The 25,199-nt window shown below is 45.2% G+C and overlaps 2 protein-coding genes and 1 pseudogene across 3 annotated transcripts; all 3 read right to left on the reverse strand.

Annotated features, from left to right (window-relative positions):
* Positions 1-4,074: 4,074 nt before the first annotated feature.
* Positions 4,075-7,254, reverse strand: LOC103633357 (protein FLX-like 2; annotated as a pseudogene).
* A 10,648-nt stretch (positions 7,255-17,902) lies between these two features.
* On the reverse strand, positions 17,903-20,269 carry LOC100501319 (uncharacterized). Of its 2 annotated transcripts, XM_008653573.4 has the most exons (2): positions 19,860-20,269; positions 17,903-19,768 (listed from the first exon to the last, which is right to left on the reverse strand). In XM_008653573.4, exons 1-2 carry the CDS (start codon positions 19,966-19,968, stop codon positions 18,348-18,350), a joined length of 1,530 nt encoding a protein of 509 aa, XP_008651795.1. In that variant the 5' UTR covers positions 19,969-20,269; the 3' UTR covers positions 17,903-18,347. The 2 variants fall into 2 exon arrangements, with proteins under 2 accessions (XP_008651795.1, NP_001182999.1); NM_001196070.1 differs by lacking the exon at positions 19,860-20,269 and having other exon boundaries at positions 18,318-19,590.
* Positions 20,270-23,195: 2,926 nt separating this feature from the next.
* Positions 23,196-25,115, reverse strand: LOC100285008 (uncharacterized). The gene is given in 3 exon segments (NM_001157903.1): positions 23,196-24,346; positions 24,512-24,642; positions 25,027-25,115. Coding segments are annotated over 2 exon segments (1,266 nt in total). The 5' UTR covers position 24,642; positions 25,027-25,115; the 3' UTR covers positions 23,196-23,210.
* Positions 25,116-25,199: the final 84 nt, after the last annotated feature.

The following is a 25,199-nucleotide window of genomic DNA, read 5'->3' on the forward strand; positions in this document are numbered from 1 at the left end:
CATTTTACTTGTTGATCTGAAGTCAACTAATGGCTCCAAATGAATGGTATGCATGATCCCCTGAAGGACCCTTATGGATAAAATAGTGTTACGCATATCAGTCTAAATCTTAATGATTGACTATGCATTTGGTAGTAATAACAATAAGTTTGCAGAATTGTAACCATGAAGCAACTTGTTGTTGCGTGTCTCACTGGATGTTGAGACTAACCCTTCATGTTGAAGGACAAATATGTAGTATTCATGCCACTACATTAATCTAAGTCCAAAGCTCACTGCATAAAACCCCTATCTGTAATGTGCGTAAGATTTCCCAAATAAATCACCACAATAGCATACATTGCCCACAACTGGATGATTGTGGTTGGGGATTTTATCTGTATGCTTTTAGAACATCTCGGCATTAGGGGGAGGAATGCCCATATAGTGTAATGCCTCAATATTCTATTAAACGCACATAAGCCAAACTGAACCTGTCGTTCGGTGTGTACTCCTGTGTATATGGAGTTTGCCAGAAATCGTTGAGGATTAACCATATTGGTTTGAATGCTTCTACCTGATGTAGATGTGGATATACCCGGGATTAATATCATATCCACATTTGACTTATTGGCATTTGATCTATTATGTGGGGACGCCTGCGGATATGATCCATCGGCCTTAGTCAAAGCATATGTTCTGATTGCAGATTCACGTGGTCTGTGATAACTCTCCTCCGATTAATTCACCCTGATGGTGATTTGCCTCACGAAGAGGTTCATCTTGATGATGAAATTCCTAGCAATGCGCGCAATATCATTGTGCTAGGAATTCGGAACAATGAATCTTTCGTTTTAGGAAATGACGGAGATCATTATTAAATGTGGGAGACAAATATGTCGACACTTATCTTGCCTCTATAGATTGCAAAGGGATCCAAAACAAAGTCCTAGGCATGAGTGCTTGAAGCTCTCTTATCGGGTCATTGATAAATGCAATCGAGGCTGAACCAATAATCGCAAAATGAAAGTCACGAGCTTGAAGTTCGGACATTTATGGGCACTATTGAAATAATGTGTGGTGAATGCGATGGTTCAAGTGGTCTTGTAAGAGACTCATCCCACATATGTGTTGAATAAACACTGTTCTGCTATGTAATATATCTGGCAAATGGCATGAATTAAAATATGCAGTTAATAGGATTCTGAAGATCCGTCATGAGATCCTAGGAGGACTCATATTCTTGAATTATAAATATGCAACATATAAATCTCATACCTGATAATACATTCCTGATGAATGATCACTCTCATGTGTAGAGAGAATATCTCATAGATGAGATTATAGTTCATTAATGGAACCTTTCCAGAAGAAATAAAGTCTGTGTCAAACACCAAAGTTTGATAATCCCTATAAAGGGATAAATACCCATAGAGACCCGAAAAGGAATAAGATGAGGTACCAAAGGACTTGAAGTTCACCGAATAAGCACATGTGCATTCCACGATCTTTACTCATGGTATTTTCCACTAGATGTGGAATTACGGTATCCTCTAAAGCCACGATGGCAAAAACCTATAAGGTTTAGGTGTTACTGGCAAAATATCCCCATTGTGCCAGAATGACAGACTATAACGATATATCCGATCGATGAAAAATCCCTGATGGATTACGATCTTTGATGGACTTTTGTTACACCATCATAGATGTTGCAAAGGATGAACGCCTGGAGCGATGTGTCATATTTAGAATATGTACTATTGCAACTATATTATCCCCTAAGTCTTATTGAAAGACATGTTATTTGCTTTGCACAACTATGTATAAATTGTGGTGTAAGATAGAAAATGATAGCACCCCAACCTCATCCATTCTCGTTATTCCAGATGAACAATGAGACGTATATCTTGAAGAATATGCTTGAGTTATGAGGGATAACGACTTTGACAGATGTCATCGTCAGGGGGAGCGAATGTTTATATTGATCACAATCGTGAGACAATAAATGTCATATTCTATGCCCTGAAGGCGTGAGCTTGATGATCAATATGTGAACCTTTATGGAACTTTCTATCAAATATATAGATCTAGTCGATCGAACACCATCAGTCAAAGCGGCTTATTTATATTGATACATGCACTTACCTCGTATATCCTAGAAGTGAGTAGAGGTAAAGTTCCTGAAATAGTTCTTGCAATGATATGCAATCCGTTTGCTAAATCTTTATGTGCATATACTTCCAGAAGAAGATGTTTTGCCTTATTGATACGGATTTGCAAGGATCAGGGGGAGCACATTTCTAAAGTTAGCCCTTGTAGAAGATTCGATAGAATCTAGATCCCAGAGGATCGAAATCTGTCCTGATGACAGTTGTTGTACTCTTTTTCCCTTGGTGAGTTTTCTTGAAGTTTCTCACATGAGGGTTTTTAATGAGGCAACAAAGTGCAAATGCAATTTGTATCACCATGCACTCTTTCTCCACATTTTCCCACTGGGTTTTTCGGAGTTTTAACGAGGCATGTGTTGGTCGCGGTATTCGCCCAAGGGGGAGTGTTAAGTAACCCTAGTTAGGGTTATGTGGGCAAATACCGGCTTTGCCCCTGAGGGGTTTCACATCTCTATATAAGGAATATGTATACCTCCTCATAATACAGAGAAGAGAAAGAGGCCAGAGGCTCAACCATATATCCATGTGTCTCGTGTGCTATCTGTCGTGCTTATGGGAAGGGATACGGGTTATCCACATCTTCTCGCGCCTAATCTGCTGACGGGAGGGAAGGGAGCGGATCTGGTGATCCGTGGTAACGTAGTTCTCAACAAAATCAACAGGCTAATGAACTCTCCCGGCTCCCGCTAGCAACAAGACGTTAGAAAGGTGCAGATGATTTTGATTTCCGTTCTCTTTCTGTGGCGACGTAAATGCACTTAAAAATAACTGACAAGTTTTTTTTATTTTCCTTGATCAGAAAATACATGAAAGTAGAAAATTTTGTTGATCTATGGTTAAAGAAGAAAAATAAGGAAACAAGGGTTCTGTTGAATTTCAAATATTCGATTTCACTAATAAAATACAAAGGAAACTTAATTCACATTTAGAATCACGTAGACCTACGAAGACTTGTGAGAAAACATCATCGTTTGCTGGCTTATTTGGCAAATAAGTATGTTATAAGGAATTAATCAGTTAGTTGGATATTCGGAAAAGTACTGATGAATGATCTCTTCTCTTATTTTAGATTTAGTATTAGAGGTACACGTTTATTATATACAAAGATAGAGCCTCTTAGGTATACGTTTGGTATTAGCCTATATAACCCTTCGTAGCGTCCCTCAAGACTTCTTAGATGAACTAGGTGAGTGCCCGTGCGTTGCAACGGAAACATATAATACCATAGTTAAGTGCTCGTACCTTGCGATGACACATAATTACAAGTCGAGGTTTTCCGACGTACATGCCGATACTTTCTTCGTTGTTTGACAACAAATGTTTTAGTTTTCGGATCGCACAACCATGGAGAAAAAATAGTTCGCTGTTTTGGATTATGCTTTTGCACAACCATGGAGAAAAAATAGTTCGCTGTTTTGGATTATGCTTTTTAGACTACCGGTCACGACATACATCTTGTATGTGCTTGTGAGAAGTGAAATTGGCATAAAACTGTCTTAACAAATAATTTAGTGCTTGTGAGAAGAAGTGAAATTGGCATAAAACTGTCTTAACAAATAATTTAGTGCCTGACAAGAGCTATTTTGATCAATATAATAATGGACCAAACTGCTTGTTAGACTACCAGTCACGACAGAAATGAAATTGGCATAAAGCTGGACGACAGCCTCTATTCACTAATCAGTGCCTTGCTGCTCCCAGATCCTATCACTCGGTCCAGCTTCCCCTGGACCTTGCAGCAGCTATGCGGAGCTCCTGGGCAGCAAGCAGAGGCTGTCGTCCAGCTTCATGTCCTTATCAACATAAAAATAAAGACATCCAAAAGAGTGTCTCGCAGTTGATTTATCTTAAGGAAAACAAAGGACAGTGTAGAAGTGGATAATAAGACATAAAACAACCATTAAAAATAAGTAGTACTTTTCGAGAGAGAAAAAAAAGTAGGAGAACAATAAAGACCAAATTGATAATATTCTTCTTTCAATCGTCCAATTTGTACTCCTACTTAATAATGAGATATAGTAATAGCAATGTGTTCGTAAATAACTGTCAGCTGCTCATCCGAAAGACAAACACATTTGGTCTTGACTCCTGAGTTCGACTAATTTCTCGGATAGACACCAAACCCTTAGCTACACTTTGTGACACCCACCTACCAGTTGGAGGATGCAATGCCATGCTCTATCTTTTTATAGTATGAGCCAAATGCATGATGCTTGAACACACGAGACCTCCGCTTCTCCAGCTCTGTTCGTAATCTCTGTGCTTCTATTTTTATGTTGATAAAATCACTCTCTATGGCCTGACTCCCCTCAAGAAGCTCAACTTTTGCACGTTTCTCATGCTCGTATGCCATCCTGGAAACGAATTTTAGCCATGTGGAGCATTATCAGTAGTTTAATACCTACAAACCTTGGTACATTTAGAAAGACAAACAAAGCAGAAATTATTGGTATTTTTAATTCTTAAAAACATGCATGCTTTAGTAATATATATGGAGACATTTTCAAAAAAAATGTAACGAAAGCATAACATTATGGAGACATTTTCCACATCAATGCACCATGCATAAGATCACAAAACACAAACCTGGCCCTCGAAATCTCCTCTTGTATATCATGCAACCCTTCTCTTATAGCAGGTATCTGCTTGTTCTCGGATTGGATCTGCTCCAGCTCCCTGTACAATGACTGAACCTTCACAGATAGCTCTTTGCACAAAGCTTCCAACTCCATCTTTTCAGAACTTAGGACCAACACTTCTTCCTTGATAAGTTTAAGAGCATGCATATGTTCCTCTAACTTCATGCCTCCCTGGATAATATCCCTGTATTCCATTTCATTATCAACACGAAGTCTAGGAATGGTTTGTTTGGCAAGTATATGGATCTCGTCTTCAATGACAGCTAATTCTTGCCTAAGGCCCAGAATATCCTCTAGCACAAGAGTATTATCAGCAGCAATTCTACAAATCTCTTAACAACCAACTGCAAGTTCGTCCTGGAAAGGTAGCAGAGGCATGGGTCCAGGAACTCCTCCATCTAATGAATTTGAAGGGGAATTTCTATGGCCATTATTGCTCCAAGGTTGCCGAGCCATGTGGTTTTCTGATGGTGCCTGCAATGGTGTGAAAGAAGAGGACCCACAACATATGAATGGATGGATATGCTTGAATAACATGGGATAAAAAAATAAAACTATCTTGAATAGTTGAAATGACATAAGTATGTGACTGTGGATCTGGATATGCAAAACTGTGTATCATTTCTAAACAAGCATGACTTCATTTCAGTACACAAAACAGCATGATACGACATGGTACAAACACATCTAAGGTAAAAAGAAGTTCTAGTATTTCATAAAACAATAAATTAAAGGATTAGCTCATTTAGTTGTTTGCCACCATAAAACAATCTTTGTAATTTTATAACTTCTTCACCTTTTATTAAATAGCTCTACTGGTTTTTTCTTGTCCAAGACCAGGGTTGCAGCCCCCGCAGCCTGGGTCCTAGATACGCTACTGCTGGGCTGATGTTCTCATTGTTCTCTTATTTTGCTCTGGGTTGCTTTGTATCCATCCTTGTGTAATCACATACTGTAACTACTGCCAACACATTGTTTAGAGGGGCAAAATGGGCTTGTTCTCTCTGCTTCCTTCTAAATAAATCATGTGCCCATGCACGTTCTTAAAAAAGGTGCATAATTATATACTGGTTGCACTTGTAGTTCATGTGGCTTGTTGACCACTAAATAGAAATTCCACAATCATTGAAAGATTACACTAAAAAAACCTACTACATCTCACAATCTAAATCATTAAAACCTACTGCAGAGTAAAAGTTCCACAATCTTTAAAAGATTGTGCAAAAAAGGTTACAAAATTAGCGTGTGATTATCTAAATCACAAATCATGTGGTTTGGTGGTTGCATAGTAGAAATTGCACAACCGTAAAAATGTTTGCACAAAAAAGAGAAAGCAACTACACTTTAAATTAAATCAGCAGATGTTATCAGATATCAAGCTATCCAATCATGATGTCCAAATCCAATAGAGTGAACAGGTTCCTATGAATCATTAAACTTCTGAGGTGCACATTAGCATCCTCCCTCAGGGAGCCAGTGTTTCAAAAGTGGCCACATAATCTGCATGGGCATCTTGCACTAAATGTCACCCTCTCACATTATAGATGAGCATGCCAAACCCTCAAGAAGGAAAAAATAGGTTTGCAGGCATCTTATGAATGATCACACGATGTACCTCCTGGAATAAGGCAAACAATACGTTTACAGGTAATGCAGTCCCTCAAATTAGACATTTATTTATTAACCTGTAAAAAATCTGAGGGACCGGGCTGACTCAAAGTGCATAAATGGGTATAGCTTCATATTGAAATCATTAGATCTTTGCAATTATTACTCCAGAACCAAGTGTAAATTGCGCCCTTTAGCACCAAACAAGGGAAGAGAATAAAAGGTATCAACCACCAGGCAAGTACCAATCGGGAGGAAGCAGACAAGGGGGCCAAACCAAGACCGCGAGATTCCGCCGCTGATTAGTCAAGAAAGCCGGCTTCAGAGAGACAGTAGGATTAGATTTTTGACGGGGCCCAACCGCCGTTGAAAACTACGGAACGAGGAGAGGGAGGGACGCTCCGGGCCGGAGCCGAGCAGTGGCGACAGGCACCTCCGACCGGCGGTGGTGATGGCGGCGACAGGATGGGTAGGATGGACAACAGAGGAGGATGCTAGAGAGGGAGGCACACCTGAGGGAGGGGAGAGGCAGGGGTCTCTATCACCGCGCCGCCGTCGTTGGCCTGTAGAGACATCGGCGGCCACCACATGCCTCCCAGCCCAGATCTAGCGCATCGTTGGGCGTGGCGGCTGTCTCGTGAGGGAGGGGGCGTGGGAAATGGGGATCTACACGGGAGGGCAAGGGCCGCGGTGATCCGACGGGCAACGCGTGGCGGGGTGCTCGCGCAGGTTGATGGGGGCTGGGGCACGGTGCCACTGCTTCAGATCGGCGGCAATCTCAGGGTGCGGGGCTCCTTAAGAGCGAGGAGGATTGCTCAAGGAGGCTAACGGGGGTGGGGTCGGGGGCGTGGCCGTGGGTGAGGGAGGGGCACGATGCCGCTGCTTCGGATCGGCGGCGATCTCGGGCGGGATTCGCGCGAGCGCAGTAGAGGGTTGCTCGCGGACGCTGACGAGGGCGGGGGCACATAGTGCGGCCTTGCGGGAGCAGGTGGGGCCGTGGGGGCATGGTGATGCTCAGTGGACGCCCTCGTTGCGCTCTTAAGGAGTAGTATAGATAGTAAATTGTGACGACACATAAAACCATATTTATCTTAGTCATAAAGCTCTGATTCAGATATACATGTCTAGAAATTACAGATCAATTAGAATATGAACTTAAAATAGACATAATCAAGACTGCAAAATAGGTTACAAATATAAACACAAAAATAATAGCCCAAATTCAGCTCCAATTTCAGTAGCAACGAGCTAAAAGCTGACAAATGCTACTCCATCTAAACTTGATCTTCCCAAAATTTGCATATATAGAATTTTCTTGTCCATGATGCAGTAGATGCAGTAAGGGTACTTACACTGAGCTACTCGTCATGCCCGACAATGTCGTAGACGTATGAGTAGCAGGTGCAGAGGTGCTCTAGGAAGCATAGGTACTCCTCGTCTCCTCCTTCCTTTTTGACTTCCCCATCGTCTGCAACACAGACACAAGCAATAATTTCCTCCTTCAATTCTTTATTTTATTTATGGCTGTAATATATTCCTTGCAAAATGATGTCAAGTCGTAGCAAAGAAGATGACAATAAGGAAAACTTAGCACTAATTCAATGCAATAACAATATTGAGTGTTAGCCAAAATAGAGCATAGAGTATATGTATATTCCTAAAGGCAACCAAACTCCATGTCTAACTGCTCACTCAACAGTAGCTAAAGTGATTGGAACAACAAAACTTAACAGACAAGGAACAGATTCCATGGTGTTCATAATACACTATTGTATATGTGGACATTTGACACTGGAAATGCATAAAGTGATTGATACAAGAAAACTCACAAACATGTAAAGTAAAAAGGAAGAAATTTTATTATAACTTCAAAGGTATAGAGTGGATTGATACCTAATGCTTTATCTGATTGTATGGTGGGGCCTTCAGTCATAGCGGAGGGAACAATAGGCTCCAATGAGAAAAGCTTCGAGGGTCATAGTTCAGTTATCTTGAGTTCTTCCTGTGCCGCAGCCTCAATTTCGACAATTGGCATATTCATGTAATGCCTCTAAAGTACAATAATAATACAAAGCATTTTTTAGAACAAAAAGATGGATATTCAAAACGGCTAGTAATTTGGGATGGAAGGAATATTTCTAAGGGCATGTTCGGTTTGAGGTGGATTAAGGAAGATTGGAGGGGATTAAATCCCCTTCTATATAAATTTGTATAGGAGAGAATTAATTCCCTTTTATACAAATTTGTATAGAAGAGGATTTAATCTAATCCAATCCCTCTAGCCGAATAAGCCCTTGAAAGGGAGGGCATCAGTTTGACCCGTGTCTCGCATTTTCCCATCTGTTACAAGTACTCCCACTCCACACTTTGCACACTAATCAAATGAGTCACAATTCTTTAGTAGTTTCCTATCAAACTGGTGCCAGATGTTTTTCACTTTGGCCAGTTTCTTCAGTTTCTTGCGTCTGGCTTGACAGTGCTTTCATTTGGCCCCGTTTCTTGAGTCTGTGACAGCTCAAAGTTTCCTCCCCACTCCCGTATTCTCTCTTCTGCTAGCATAGCCTGCACAGAATGTTCCCATGTTCCAGATTATGGAAACAAGAGCAGAAAAAAAACATGAAAACAGTAGCATAAAAATTGTTTCAGAGTATAGGAACAAGAGCACACAAAAAAAATCAAGAAGATGACGGTGAAGAGGTAGGTGCTAGACAGAGTATATTGTACCTCTTTCTGTCACTTGGTTCTGCTGAGTATTACGAACAGAATCCCAGTCTATAATACAGTTCCGATCAACACCCAAATCCCCTGCAACCCATACAGGATCAGCAGATTGCCTTCGAGGAAGGAAGGCCATCAAATATGCAGCAGCAGCATCACATCGTCCAGGCCTGTCTTTCTATTGCATTGAGCTTCAGCTTGAAGCCAAACATAGCCGTGAGGGGCAGGCCGATGAGTCGTGTTCTCAGTGAAATGCAGAGGCAGATTCTGTTAGAAACAAATGGCACTGACCATATGGAAATTGCATCAACTTGAATCTCTGGGTTCTTCAGGCATCCCATCAGAATGAGCACCGCCGTATAATACCACATCTCCAGGCTGCAAGTGATGTGCCATGTTAAATATGTCAAGCTGGCATAAGGAAGCAGAAGACGGATACGAACCACAGCATGACGACCGAGGCGACGGAGAGCCTGACGAAGCCGCCGAGGCTGTCGAACGCCTTGCGTGAGAACCCTGCCCATTCATCGGGAAAGGAGCCACCGACGAGGTAGGTTAATCTAGGAGTGTGTGCTCCAGATCCTGCGCTCAGCATCCACACACAGGCTCGAACGTGGGGGATGCGGTGGGGAAGGGGGCAAGGGCGTCGTCTCCGGTGGGCGCCATGGATCCCCCACCGCGGCGCCATAGATGGGGCACGACTGCGAGATGCGGGGATGGGGCGGGCTATGAGATGCGGGGATGGGGAGGACGAGGGTGGAGGCGTGGATCCCGCGGCGTGGCTGCGAGATGCGGGAATGGAGTGGGCTGCGAGATGCGAGGATGGGCGGGAGGGCGAGGGCGAGGGCGGAGGCGTGGATCCCGCGACGCCATGGATGGGGCGCGGCTGCGACATGCGGGCAGGCTGCGAGATGGGGGGCGGAAAGCGAGGGTGGATGACCCCGCTGGTGACGGCTGCGAGATGCGGGGATGGGTTGGGCGCGGATCGACCGCGAGATAGCGGCAGGGGGAAGGGCGGAGCCGCGGTGAAGCGGTGGACGCCCTCCTTACCGTCTTAAGGATTAGTACAGATATCGTGACTAACTCATGTCTTGTTAAAGCATTGAAAAAACCATTGAGAAAATTGGATAAAAAGTGCATAGTGTCGATCTATGTATTGCTCCAGTGGTAAAGCATGGACTTAGAAAGTACCATAGCATCACAATTCAGTAACACTACAGCAAACTGGCAAACGTCCGACAGCCACGTTATTTTCGACGGTCCACCGTCAGACATAAGACGAAGGTCGTAAAAAATAATCTATTTTTGATGGTTTAGGCATAATTTTCGACGGTTTAAGCGGTTGGAAATTTAGTGTTTTACAGTTGTGTAAGTAGATTGAACATGAAACCACGCCTCAACTCGGCCGGAGTTGCAGTGCAGCTGACCTTTTAGTATTTTCTTCGTGCTTCTTTGGGCTATTTGACTATTTTCTCTTTTTCTTTAGGGTCAGCCGGAACTAGAATACGCTAATTGTATCCTTGGTACATGTATTTACTCTCTTGTGTTTGTCGATGTACATATATCTGTTAAGGCTCTGTTTGGATCCACCTAGTTTTTTTATAAATTGGTTTTTAAAAGTTAAAAAGTCTCCAAACAGGTCAGTTTTTATTTAGTTTCTAAAAACTAGTTTCTCGGTTTCTTAAAAACTAAAAGCTGGTCTCTTATAGCTAAAACTAATTTCTAAGAAACTAGGTAAATTTAAACACCTTTTGCTAGTTTTTTTTTCTTTCTTTCTAAAAGCTAGTTTCTAGAAATCAAATCTAGAAACCAGTTTTTAAAAAACTGAGATGGATCCAAACACAAGTCACTGTTGCTACATTGTTAATGAATCATATCACGTTTTAATTTTTAAAAGAATTTTATATGTCGCATTATAGATATTCTGAGTCGATTCTTGTACAGAGAAACCATATTTTAGTTGTTTTAATATATATATATATATATATATATATATATATATATATATATATATATATATTGTATATTAGGAGCCCTGGGCTTCCTTTAGTTATTGGAAGCCCATGCCAGACAGTGCAATCCGGTCGAGCCGGACCAGGTCCAGACGTCTATAAAAGAAAATCCGTAGTGCTAGGGATCAGTTTTTACGCCCCATCTCGATTCATTATCGACGGTTGCCAGGCCGGCGGTGGCGGCGGTTCCCAGGCCGACGGTGGCGGCCCCCGATCCAGAGGGCGAGTGGCGGCGGCAGCGCTCTTCTGCGGTGGTCGCGGTTTCCAGGCCGGCGGTGGCGGCCCCCGATCCAGAGGGCGAGCGGCGGCAGCGCCCTTGTGCGGTGGCGGCGATTCCCAGGCCGGTGGCCGCAACTCCATTACCTCGACGCGCGGTGGCGGAGGTTCCTCGATCCGCAGCGAGGCCCTTGTGCAGGCAAGCGGCGGCGTCCCCGAAGCCCCGAGGAGGCGGCACTTACAAGGCCGGCGAGCAAGCGACGCCCGTCGACGTGCGAGTAGCGACGGCGACGCATGAGGCGCGATGTTCGAGCGAGCGACGTCACGGAAGGGGCGAGATGCGCACAGCGATGATCGCGCGTGACATCCTCTGATCCGACGCATTTTTCTTTTCGTTTATTGTGTTTTATGCCTACCACATGTATTATTTACGCTAAAAACTGTATGTTTTTATGCTTTAACACAGAGTTCGTATATCAGTTTACTGCATGCACATTTGAAAGGCAATTCCTTGATTTATGTTGTTCTTAATTTGCGCGCATGCAATGGAAACTCTCACGATTTTGCCATAATTTTTGGATCTGTATAAAAATAGAAACTGCATGCATGCGGCTGCCATGTTTTTCGTATCTGTCATAAAAATAGGATCGTAATAACAACCTACTAAAGCTATCAACCTCTAATTGACTCGGTATTTACGCTTATAATTGAGGGATTTTATGCTCAAAACTTAAGGTTTTTACGCTCCACCCGGAGATGCGTCCACCAGTGAACAACATGCCAGATTTTTTGCGCAGTGTAAGGAATTGCATAAATACCTACACCGTGTAGTATAATTTGTTTCAGTATACATCATAAACTAGTTCTAATGCGTTTAGTTGCATGGCTGTTGGAGGGATCCTATATTTATGAAGGAAATAAAACATTAAATGTGATTTTTTTGTTTCTATGCATGCAATTCATTTCCTTTCATTGCATATTCTTTCCATCATAAATTCGTGTGCATGCAGCCTGTAGCAGATTTTTACGCAGTATACCGAATTGCATAATTATCTACACAGTGTAGCATATTTAGTATCAGTATATAACATAAAATGGTCATTACGAGTTTTAGTTGCATGTCTGTTTCAGCGATCCTAAATTTATGGAGGAAATAAAGCATTTAAAATAGAAACCGCCACACATATCTTTCCTAAATTTACGCGCATGCAAGGGAACGTGATTGACTCATGCATGCATTTTGCCATAATTTTAGGATCTGTATAACCGCATGCATGCGACTGCCATGTTTTTCGGATCTGCCATAAAAATAGGATCGTAATAACAACCTACTAGAGCTATCAACCTCTCACATTGGCTCGGTATATACACTTATATTTGAGGGATTTTATGCTCAAAACTTAAGGTTATTACGCTCCAACCCGGAGGTGCGTCCACCTGTGAACAACATGCCAGATTTTTTACGCAGTGTAACGAATTGCATAAATACCTACACCATATAGTATAATTTGTATCAATATATATCATAAACTAGATTTAATGTGTTTTAGCTGCATGACTGTTGGAGGGATCTTATATTTATGAAGGAAATAAAACATTAAATACGATTTTTTGTTTCTATGCGTGTAATTCATTTCCTTTCATTGCACATTATTTTTATCATAAATTCGTGTCATGCAGCTGGTAACAGATTTTTACGCAGTATATCGAATTGCATAATTATTAACACAGTGTAGCATATTTAGTCTCAGTATATATCATAAAATGGTCCTTACGCGTCTAGCTGCATGGCTGTTGCAGCGATCCTAAATTTATGGAGGAAATAAAGGATTTTAAAAACAGAAACTGCCGCACATATCTTTCCTAAATTTATGCGCATGCATTGGATCGTGTTTGACTCATGCATGCATTCCTTTTTTTGCGCTAACAGACGTGGGGCAGGTGGCGCACCCGACAACCTGTTTGGGCGCGCTGGTTGAACCAGTTTGTAGGGGTGGTCGGCCTGGGCTTCCTTTAACTATTGGAAGCCCAGAGCTCCCGTTATACTTACCCTATATATATATATCTATACTACTCTATTAAGAGAGCAAAGAGTGCGTCCACACCCTGCTGCCCCCGCTCCCGTCTCCCGCCGTGCCCCCGATAGACCCCCCATCAACGCCAACGCGGCGCCCCGGCCCGTCATTGGCCCGTCCACCATTCCCCCCGATCCGCACGGGCACGGACGCCATCCCCGCGCAATACCATCGCCGCGACCGCCCTCTCTGCGAGACAGCCGCCGTCCACCCCAACCACGAGGCCACGAGACCCTAGGCGACGACCGATGAGGCATCCACGCTTCACTCGCGAGTCGCGACTCCACATCTGCTCATGCCGTCTCCGCCTCCAGGTGACCCGCCTCCCAGTTTCTCGCATCCATGTCCACACCACCGCACCGGCCGGGCCGTCGCGCCGCCGCCAGTCGATTGCCCGTTTGTTACGGCTGTGACCACCGCCCACCAGCCTCTCCGCCTCTGCGTATGGCCACGCTTGAGCGGCTAATAAGCCCAGCAGCTGCTACATCACCACGCTCCTCTGAGACAAACAGAACACCATACGCATCAGGGTAAGCACATGCATCACCAATTTCTGCTTCTGTTTTTGTTTTTGTGCGTTAGACATTCATTCGTCGGAGAAATGGGGGTTGCTTAGGATTTCGTGGTGCTCTGCCAGCTCGAGCAATCTAAGCAATATACATGGCCAACCAACAGCAAGGAGGTGGCTGCACAGTTCATATAAATCTAACTCATTCTTCTACACTGAAGCATGTGTGGTCAAGGATCTAGCTGTGTCAGTTAATATCATAATTTGGAGTCATGGTGGAACCTTGTTTGGTAAGATACTACTAAGATGAGATGATTTAATCAGTGTTTTGTTGTCCTTTTATGACTGCAGATCTCTAATGTATTTATCATTATAATAGGTGTTGTTTATTCAAGGCATACTGTACAAATTTATTCCTGTAATGGTGGTGATGATATTAGACAACACTTGGAGGTTTGACGTATCATAGTTTTTTCTACCTCATAGTTGTTTGGTGTGATATCACATTTGCAGCTATGTATAATTACATTTGGAGATGATAAGGCAATTAAGGCGAGTCTTTGTGATGGTTTAGCTCTTGGACTAATCATTTTATTCAGAATACTCTTGAGTCAAATAAACACAAAGCCTGGCATGAAGCTCTGAATATTGTATATTTCTAGGTATGGGAGGCCACTAGCGGAGCTAAGCAATTTACCTAGCAACAAATACAGATCTTCTTCCAAGCTGAGATTTACTCTCTCGACTTCTCCTTTAATAATTGTGTTCAGTTTGCACCAATTGACACAAGGAGAGCTCTATACAAGGTGCTTTCTTCGAACTCTGCATGGGCATCTAAGATGGGTAGTGATATTTGTGAATGTGTGGGGAGTTGCTGTCATATATTGGGCAATCTTAAAGAAACAATAAAAATAAAGCTTGTTTCTAAAAGAAGATAATAAAGAGCCCTTCAGAATTTATATGCTATGCCTTTGCACTAATGTGTTACTGGACATGTCTTTATCCTGAGATATACAAGGAGGAGCTCCTTGTTGGTGTTAACACGATGCTCAGGGTTGCCGAAGAGATTCTAATGTTGATGATCTTTTTGGTGTGGTTTGGAACTGCAGATTACATGGTGGCGTTGCACTTGAGTTGTGCGCCACAGTCTGGCTATCAGCGAAGTGATGGATGCAGTGCGTGAAAAATACGCATCTAGCAGAAACGCGCAGATGGAAAATGTCAATGCGGTGCCACCAAATCGCAGGGATGAGACCAATATTAACTATTTGGTTTTAGGAGTAGCTGTTGGAGTAAAAAATGTTGAGTCCTAATCCCTAGAAATCAGTTCCTAATTTTTTAGGTCCCAATTATAGAAGTCCCTCTTGGAAATGCTCTAAGGAGAAGGGTTTTGAGGCTGATGGTGAAACTTATCATGTGCTGGTGCAGGGATTTGGGAGGCATAGGAAAAGAAAGGGATGGGAGGTTGTGTTGGATGAAATGCTTGATTTAGAATTTATACCAAATACTGCCTTTTATAATAGGCTACTTGGTGGCTTGCCGCTTGCATAAGTGAAGATCTTTGTGGTTACAATTACAAGAGAGCTTCTCGGGGCATGCGAAAGCACCAGACTGAAAGTATTTTGCTAGGTGGCGCTACATGGAGATGCCTCGTTAGGATGTTCCTTCCTATTGTTTTACTTGTGTGCAATCTCTCAACATATTAAATGCTTTATATAATCTCCCTTGATGTTTTTAACTATTATGTGGTCTTGAAAGTTAGGAAAAATAATCAATACTCAATGAAGACATAGTGATTGGGATATAGGTCTGTTCTGTTTTAGGGCACAATATCTCTACTCCTATTAAGGGGCTAAGGGAGCCATCCACAGGGGTGAGGTCGTGCCCCCCTCGTCCTTGGCGCCCCCTTGCGCGAGATCCGCTCCGCGTGCCCCCCCTGCCGAGGTGAGCTCCAAATGCCTGCCCTCCGCCTCTGATCCGTGTTGCGGCTCTGCTCCGACGCATGCGCGTTTTGGCACTCAGTTTCTGACCAGGGATTCGTCTCCGCGCCTGCGGTTTAGGTTGGGGCTATGTTGTAGCGATGGGTCTCTGGAGGCGACTTGCAGCTCCGTTCTGCGTGGCTCTGGTTCTGGTCTCAGGGAGTCACTTGGGAGGGGTTGGTCTCTTCGGCTCCGCTGCTGCTTTTTAGGCACTGCTTTTTTTGAAGCACACATTGCTGTAGCTGAAACCTCCGTAATTTCTTCACCAGTTTTCTTTAATCTCTTGTTTCAATTATAGGTGTACACATCAACTGATTTTTTATTTGCTTCTATTAGTAAACTTAATTTCACAATCAACCTTGTAGCATCTTGAGATTTTGTTGTTTATTTCTTGTATTAGATATTCTTCTGAGTATTGGAATAAGGTCAATTTATCATTTTTCATCAGTAACTTCCTAAGAGGCTGCTTCTTACATACAAACCTGAAGAATCAGAGGAAATTCTTGAGCCTGCTCCTCTCGAAGAGGAAATGGCACCAGTTGAAGATCTTGTTCTTGTACCACCTATTAATGAAGTTGTTTCACCTCCTCCCAAGACTGAGGTGTCCCGATACTGGTGACTTACTGGTCGGAAAAATAACACATTAATATTATGGTCTAAATCTTATGTGCTTGATTCTAAAATCTGAAGTTGTGTTCCTGGTGTGGAAATAGAGTTGTTGGGCTATTTGTGTGGGGTGGGGGTTGGCATGTTCGGAGCTGTTTCTGGTTGGAACCAGTGATTTTGCTACTCTTTTTTACGGATATTTGAGTTCGGAGTCGGAGCTGTCGAATTTTGAAACAGGGAGTGGGTTTACATGTAATGTTGGCAAACGGGGTCTGAATTATTAATAAAGACAAAGAGTTTCACTAATATTTTCAGTTCCAATCTCTACTTCTAATTATATATATTTGTGAGATAGAATTATGCAATGTATACTCACATAATATTTTTCATTGCATTTTCTTATTTCCATCACGATTTTGTATGTCGTGACCACGAAAGACTAGATGTTTTCTTAGAGTTTCTAAACAATATAGCTCTCTATTGCTATGACTGTGTGCGTTGTGCGTCGTCGCAACACACGGGCAATGAACTAGTATATATATATGTGTGTGAATGCCACCTAACTGTAACACAGACATACTGCTATCCATAGTAAAGAGTAAAGTACATTCACAATCACAAACACCTAGGGGGAGCCAGAAAATAACGTACACACCAAGCATGGGGTGTGCCTGGCCCTATCCCCTCTCTCCATCTGGCATCCGCCCCTGCACATATGATTGCACCGCTTAGGGTGAGTGCAGCGGTAGCCGCGCGGCCTCCCCTCCCCTCCCCTTGCATGCAGGCTACAGACACGCCCCCGCACGCACAGCGCTTCCTTTGGAAGCCCCTCTACGCAGGGGAAGGGAACAGGAGCATGCTGCAGATAGCGTGAGTGCGTGACCCCTCCTCCCACTATTTGTTTGTTGGGTGAGTTTTTAATAGGTGAAGAAAAATGATAATAAATGATGAGTAGGTTTGGATAGTGATATTTTATAGTTGTAGTGTGGTATAGGGGGAGAATATAGAGGGAACCGCTGCGGGAGATGAAAAAGTAGGAGATGAAATGTTGATAATGTGACGCAAAAAAGTGATATAGGGGGAAAAATTTAGGGATAACCGTTGCAGACAGTCTTAGGCTATGCGCAACGCTGCCCCCTTGGCAGCCCCTCCCCTTGCATGCGACGCGTAGGGGGCACTCTACGGCCGCAGCGGTGCCCCTACGGCGCCCCCTACGCGACGGCCCTCTTCTCTCTCCCTCCAGATATAGCGTGTCACTGTTCATCCCCAAACACTGTGCTGTGGGTCCACGAGTAATTATTAGTAGATAAAAAATTGATAGTTGATATAGAAAATGATATTTTATAGTGGTAGTGGGGTATAGGGGGAGTATTTAGGGGGAACCGTTGCAGGAGATGAAAAAATAGGGGGGGAAATAGGGGGAAAAAGTGATATAGGGGGAAAAATTTAGGGGTAACGGTTGCGGATAGACTTAAATTTTTCCTCTTATATCACTTTTTCTCCCTATTTTTCTCCATATTTTTTATCTCACACAGCGGTTCCCCCTAAATACTCCCCCTATACCCCATTACAACTATAAAATATCATTTTCTATATCAACTATCAATATTTTATATACTAATAATTACTCGTGGACCCACATCACAGTGTTTTGAGGGATGAACAGTGACACACTATATGTGAGGGGAGAGAAAAGGGGGCCGAGCGTAGAGGACGCTGTAAGGGGCAGTGTTGCGGCTCGCTGTAGAGTGCCCCTATAGGCGTCATAAAGGGGAGGGGATGGGCAGGGCAGCGTTGCAGCCAGCCTTACTGCAGACAAACCAAAGCGCAAAAGGAGTATCATGTGGTCAACTCTGACGAAAGGAGTCTCGCGGCGGAGTCACGATCTGCTTCGGTGCCCGCGTCAATCGTGCCGAACAGCTCTCCCATCTCCTCAAGCGTCCGGCCGCGCGTCTCCGGGAGACACGTGAAGAAGAACACCCACGAGAGAGCGACGATGCCGGCGTAGAGAAAGAAGCTGCCGCCGATGGTGATGGCGCTGGACAGCGACAGGAAGGTCATGGAGACGACGCCGCTCGTCACGCGGTTGCACGCCACGCCGACCGCGTAGCCCAGCGCGCGCACACGCAACGGGAAGATCTCCGAGGTGTACACCGCCGTCATGGGCCCGAGGCCGATGGAGAAGAACGACACGAAGGCCAGAGTGGACGTGACGCACAGGCCCACGGCCCAGGAAACTTCGGTGTGCGGGTGCCGGCCCACGACGGTGAGCCCTGTGGCGAGGCCGACGAGCGAGACAGCCATGCCGCCGGAGCTGGTCAGCATCAGCGGGCGCCTGCCGACGCGGTCCAGGAGGACCGCGGCCAACAACACGATAACCGTCTTGGTGACGCCCACGGCGCAGGTGGTGGCAAGAAGCTGGTCGTCATCGGTGATGCCCGCGCTCTGGAACACGCGGGGGCTGTACATCACGACGGAGTCAACGCCTGAGGCCTGCTGGAAGAACTGGAGACCAAGCGTCGCGAGCAGGATGCGCCGCACGGTCGGCGTCGGGGACAGGATCAGCTCCTTCCAGACCCGCCTCTCCTCGGCGCTCTTCCTCTTGGCCACGGCGACCACGTCGCCATCGGCTCCTTCGCGGGGGATTCCGGCGGCGGCCTTGATGTCGGCCAGGCGTTCCGCAGCCTCCTCCGGCGTCTCGGCGATTTTGTCCAGCACGACCCTGGCGTCCGCGAGGCGGCCCTTCATGACGAGCCAGCGGGGGGACTCGGGCATGCCGAACACCATGAGCGCCAGCAGGACGGACGGCGCCGCTCCGATGCCGAGCATGACGCGCCAGCCGAGGCGGAGCGGCAGGCGTGCGAAGGCGTAGTTGGAGACGTAGCCGAGGAGGATCCCGACGTTGATGAACACTTCGGAGAAGGAGGTGAGGAAGCCGCGGGCCGACGCGGGGGACACCTCGGCGGTGTACACCGGCGCGATCATCAGCCCGTAGCCCACGCCGACGCCGGCCACGAAGCGGCCCAGCATCAGCGTGGCGTAGCCGCCGGCGAGGCCCATGAGCAGGGCGCCGGCGAAGAATAACGCGGCCGCGACGACGACAGTGAACCGGCGACCGATCCAGTCAGACGTCCGCCCCGCCGCGAAGGAGCCGATGAGCGAGTAGAAGTTGAGGATGCCCATCAGGATCTCCAGCTGCACGTCAGTGATCTTCAGGTCCTTCTTGATGTACAGCGCCGCCCCGCTCATCACCCCGATGTCTTCCAAGATGAACAGAACGAAAGATATCGTGAGCCATGTAGATCAAAAGAACGATGATTTGCGTGACGTGTGAATCGTCAGTCTGTGTACCGTAGCCAAGGATGATGGATGCCATGGAGGCGAGGATGGAGCAGATGAAGGCATACGTGACGTTGCTCTTCTTCTTGCGCTCGACCCCCGGGAGCTCCGCCGAAGCCATCTTTGGCACCTCCTTGTTTTCTGCTTCAAGTGTTGCAGTCTATATCTGAAAATGGTAGTACTGCTGATGGTGTAGTGATTAGCTAGCAGTAGTAGTGTTCCATTTCCGAGAGGAACGTATGATCGACCCTTCCAAAAAAAAAAAAAATTGTTGTCGCAGATCAGAGTCAGACCAATTACTATGGCGTGGTCGTATCAGAAGATCCGTAAGGAGAGCCCTTTTTAATTGTGGGAAGCTTGTGCGTGCAAACAAGTTCGAAAATTGTGAAGTATTGATAGATTTCGGGGTCAATTAAAAATCTTACACTTGATGGGTGATCAAGGAACCTCAGCGATGTGATAATTTAGTTTAGGATTTCCGTACCAAATTTTTCGTATGGGCTGGAGCTACTATAAGACTTCTTGTTCACGTAAAAACTTGGGGACTACTAACGCCTTGCTGTATTTTATTTTTAACTTTGAACAAGAACGAGTCCGATTAGACGTCCGTGAAAATTGAGAAAGATCGACTCACGGACACCACGACTCATCTTCTCCTCAGCTCTTCGGGGCAGGTTCTAGTTCACTAGGGTGACCACTTCAGGTTCGTGCAATATAATTTTTTCTAAAGAAGTTTCTTATGAGTGTTGCTATCTTGTTTGCTATTGGTGCTATTTATCAGAGTCGTTTGAACTAAAAATGACAAATTGAAGAGCTGGCATGTGAGGCATCAGCTAGTTATTGCAAGTAACTTACGTAGAATAGAATTGACACCCATATTTATGACCTCAACTATTGTAATTTAGGGTTTCTCTGTTTTGCGGCATCACTTGCCGAAATTTGTTACTCCCTTTGTTCCCTATCTTAAGGTCACAAAGGTTTGTCTTAAATCAAAGTTTTAAAACTTTGACCATTAATAACAAAATATTCATAAACATTAGCTAAAAATGAAACTGTTACATTTATTATTAAAACATCTAGCACAATATATTATTTCTTTAATTTAAAAATAATTATTTTTCTAAATATCGTTGGTCAAAGTCTCAAAACTTTAACTTAGGACAAACCTTCGTTGCCTTATGAAAGGGAATGGAGGGAGTATGTCTAAAATTGTGGAGGTTTGACCGACTTATACTACCGGAATTAGGCGTGTGTTTAGTTTATAGCTATAGTTGTGGTAAGATTTTTCTCCTGTTATGTAGGTTTTACTCGTCAATAACTTTATAAAAGTGTGGTAAGATTTTCTTAGGCATGCCAATGTGGCGAATAATTTGAGCACCTAACCATAGACAAGTGTGACATAAAAAATGTGACAATTTTTGATACCTTAAGTACATAACCAAATAGGTCCTCTAGGGATTGAAACAGAGGAAAATTAGTCCCGGTTGGGTTCGTGAGGATGCAGATAGAGAACCATCTCATACCTGTCCCACAAACTTCTCTTAATCTAAATTAATCCATCAACATGTTAATATTATACTAAGAACTCAGTACATAGCTTATTATAAAAGTAGCTAACTCTAAAGCAGATGTTTTTTTATAATTTTAAATCTTGTTTGTAAAATTTATATTGATTTGATATAATTAATTTAAATTTACCCCTAAATATTGCATTTGGATGAATTTTTATGGGGATAAATTCCCTAGATAGAGGCGAAGATGGAAAAAAAACTCAGGCGGTGGGAAAAGACCGCCTCTACGATATTATTAAGAAAGCCTAACTAAGAAATGTCGTGAAAGTTCCCCGTTCTTATAACGGCCCGCCCTCTGTAGGTAAAATTTTACACGTGCTTCGAACCCCTAGCCTTCTGGCCTCCATCGTGTGCACAGGAATCAAAGTGTGACATTTTTTTAACATAGCCTAAAATTTACTCCCACATGAGTTGAATCTAAGACCTGACGAGTACTACTTAGAGCTAAGAGCAACTCCAAAATAACACTAAAAATTTATTTCCGAAATTTTTTATTGGGGTTGACGTTAAAAAAAAACTAAAAAAGCTAAACACACAGCAGCGGACTGCTAATAAGCAATCCTTAATATTTTTAAAACAAATACTGGGCCACAACAAACGCTTTGCTCGACTTCCGCCATATGACATACAAAGCTTGTTGGCTGCTGGCAAAAAAGGTGGGAAGCAGCTAACTGTGCGCGAGGTAGAGCGATCGGGGAAGGATCCATGACGCGCATATTTGAGGAACGGTGGCCAGCAGATGCGAGATGCGAAAAATATGGAGGGAAAGAAGGAATTGTTAGGCTAATTTAAAAACTTAAATCTCTTTCAAGATTGAAAGTAATTGGAGAGAAAATTTGTTGATTTTCACCTTAATTCCCTTTAATCTCGAAAGGGATCTGAGGTTTTTAAAGTAGCCCTTAGAGAGCTTAAAATGTCTTTTCTTCGCTTAAAACATTTTTAGGTTGGTTTATGGGATTTCTTGAATATGATCTAACTAACTCAGCTAGAAGCCCGTACGCGAGACACATGGAAGAAAAGGTTCCCCTAAGTGTAAAATGGGAAGCTAGATTTAGCTTATTTTTACCATTTAAATGTAAGTGTTATTATATGCTCGTTGGGTCGTGGATTGTCCACAAAAAAAGAGAGGGGGACAAGAGAGCCATACAGATTTCCTTCCAACAACTATACTGTCGAGGAATGATCCTCGTGCATATACACCTAGGGGAACCTTTTTTATACCTTTTTTAAATATAATATAGATATTTTATGAGAAAATAGGGAAAATAAAAAAAGAGTGTCAGGTCTAGTTCGATGTGATGTACTCATGTATCTAAGGCTTAGACATGACAAGTTCATCAGGTCAGACCGACCAACAAAACTATTCTATTTTCACATGTATACTCATACAATAGTGATACGCTCTTACACACAGTGACGCAAGCAAGGGTCCGTACAAGCGGGGTTACTAAGTATCAGAGCAATAGAATTATCAAGTCATATATTAAGGTACATGAGTTTTCGATTTGATAAATTTAGAATTAGTGAGATTTGATTTGATATTATATTTGTTTAGATGAGTACGGAAGCGATGTCGCCACCCACCAAGTTTGTGAGGCCTGAAGACTTCAGGGATACAAAGAGGACTCCACCGCCACCGTTCTTTTAAGCCGCTCGTCAGCTACTCGTTATAAAAGATTGGAACGTGTTCACTAGCAGTACCGTGAGACTGCCTGCGCGTATGAGAACGAAACGGCGAGGAGTCGAGGACGATGATCAAATGCAAGTAGCCGTACACTTCGGAAACAAGATACTAGATCGCCGAGATGACAGACTTTTTCACCACCGCCACCGTTGCCCGCAGCCACCGCAGGCAGCCGCGTGACGACGCGCCCGCCCACGGCGCTGGGCCGAGCGCGATCCACACCAGAGCCATCAGCGAGAGAAGCATTGTCGCGGACAGGCCCCTCACCCACTTCAGCTGCTCCTGCCGCCGGGTCACGCCGCCCGTCGGCACGCGCCTGCCCAGGCGGCAGCTGCGGGCGAGCGCCGTCACCAGGAGCCAGCCGAGCTCCACGAGCACGAGCGACATAGGGTAGGACATCACAAACACGAACACCACCAGCGCCCCCCTGGACGAGTCGCGGAAGGCGCGCTGCACGTACTGGAGAATGGACCCGATGCTGGACACCTGCTGGAAGACCTTGGCGACGAGCGCGGTGAGGACAGCGCGGCGAAGAGGCTCCGTGGGGCACACCAGGAGCTCTCTCAATGTTTCAATCTCCTCCCTCCACCACAGGGCCCGCTTGGACACCGCCAGCGGCTCGTCGGAGCCGTCCTGCAGCAGTCCGCCGCACTCGACTTTTATCTCGACCAGACGGAGCTCAGCCTCCTCCAGTGTCGCCGATGTTCTGCTCAACATACGCCGGGCCTTGCTTTCCCGGTCCCTGGACACGCGCCAACGGGGCGCGTCGGGCATGAAGAGGACGACGGCGCTGAGCAACGCCGGAACGGCTATACCAGTGGCAACTGTCAGCCAGCACGCGTGGTGGGCAGGAACCCTCACGAGCCGCATGGAGTAGACGACCGACCCCAGGATGCAGCCGAGGTACACGAGTCCGTCGGGGTGCGCGGCGAGCGCGCGGCGCGCAGAGGACGGGCCGAGCTCCGCGGCGTAGGCTGGGACGGCCACGAGCGCCAGGCCCATCCCGACGCCGTTGACGAAGACGCCGGCCGTGAACGCCGCCGCGGAGCCGGTGGCGAGGCCCCGGGCGATCGCGCCGGCGCAGAGCACGGCGCCCGACAGGAGCGCGGCCTGGCGGCCTCCGATGAGGCGCTGCGCTCCCACGGCCGCGACCGCGCCGAGGCTAGAGGAGAGCGCGACGGTGCACGCCAGCAGCTTCAGGTCGGCCTGCGCCCTGACGACCGTGTTGTAGACGACGGCGAGGTCTGCATCGGAATCAAATGAGATATGTATAGCACAGACGAATTAAATTCGCTGCTTTGGAGCTATGAGGCCGCCGTTTGTTTCAATCGGATACCATCGTATCGAAATTTTCGGAGTTTCCATCCGACTTCGTTATAGCCCTGTATGAGTTGATGATACATACTCACCGTAGCCCAAGAAGAGGGGCGTGGCCGACCAAAGCACGGCGGTGGCGAAGGGGTACTTGTTGAGAGGACGCCTCATGGGCTTCACCGCATCTGGAGAACGCCTGTCTCTGGAGTTCCTTTTGCCGAGCATTCTGCGTACGGCGAGTTCATGTGAGGCGATGGATCAAGAACAAGATGCGGGTGTATGCAGTTGCATTGCATCATGATATCTCCAACAAGAACTGCAACTGCTGATCGAACGCAGTGAGACTACCTCCGTATATCTAATCCGAGCCGCTTTGATGCATCTGTAATCATCCGCTTCAATCCATATACGTTGGGATGGATTGGTACAGATTGAGGTGGATATTATGTTATATAAATAAGGTCTTAGCCTGTAGATCGTTGTGGAGAAATTAAAGCGATGTAGTTTTGATTGGCGTTTTCCACGAATGCAGATAAGAACCAGGGGGTGCAGAAGAACAAAAGACAGGGAAAAATGGGGGTGGATTGTTGGATCCCGAGGAGAAATTTACCTGGCTTTTGGCCGTGAAACGATCTCTGCAGTCTCCACAACGATCAGCTCTCCATTTCCTGAAGGGAGTTGGAATCAGCGTCACTCTCTGAGTCCTCGGCTGCTGCAATCTGCAGATATGAACTGGGGTTTGCAAGATTGACGAGAGGTAGCATAAACCACGGCCGAGAAATC

The sequence above is a fragment of the Zea mays genome, chromosome 7 (assembly GCF_902167145.1).
Source record: "Zea mays cultivar B73 chromosome 7, Zm-B73-REFERENCE-NAM-5.0, whole genome shotgun sequence".
Classification (NCBI taxonomy): Eukaryota; Viridiplantae; Streptophyta; class Magnoliopsida; order Poales; family Poaceae; genus Zea; species Zea mays.

Excerpts from the sequence above, each read along its gene's own strand:
- LOC100501319 (XM_008653573.4), bottom strand. The coding sequence starts at position 19,968 with ATGGCTTCGGCGGAGCTCCCGGGGGTCGAGCGCAAGAAGAAGAGCAAC. Across the intron at positions 19,769-19,859 it reads ATCCATCATCCTTGGCTACG|ACATCGGGGTGATGAGCGGG; the intron begins GTACACAGACTG and ends TCATCTTGGAAG.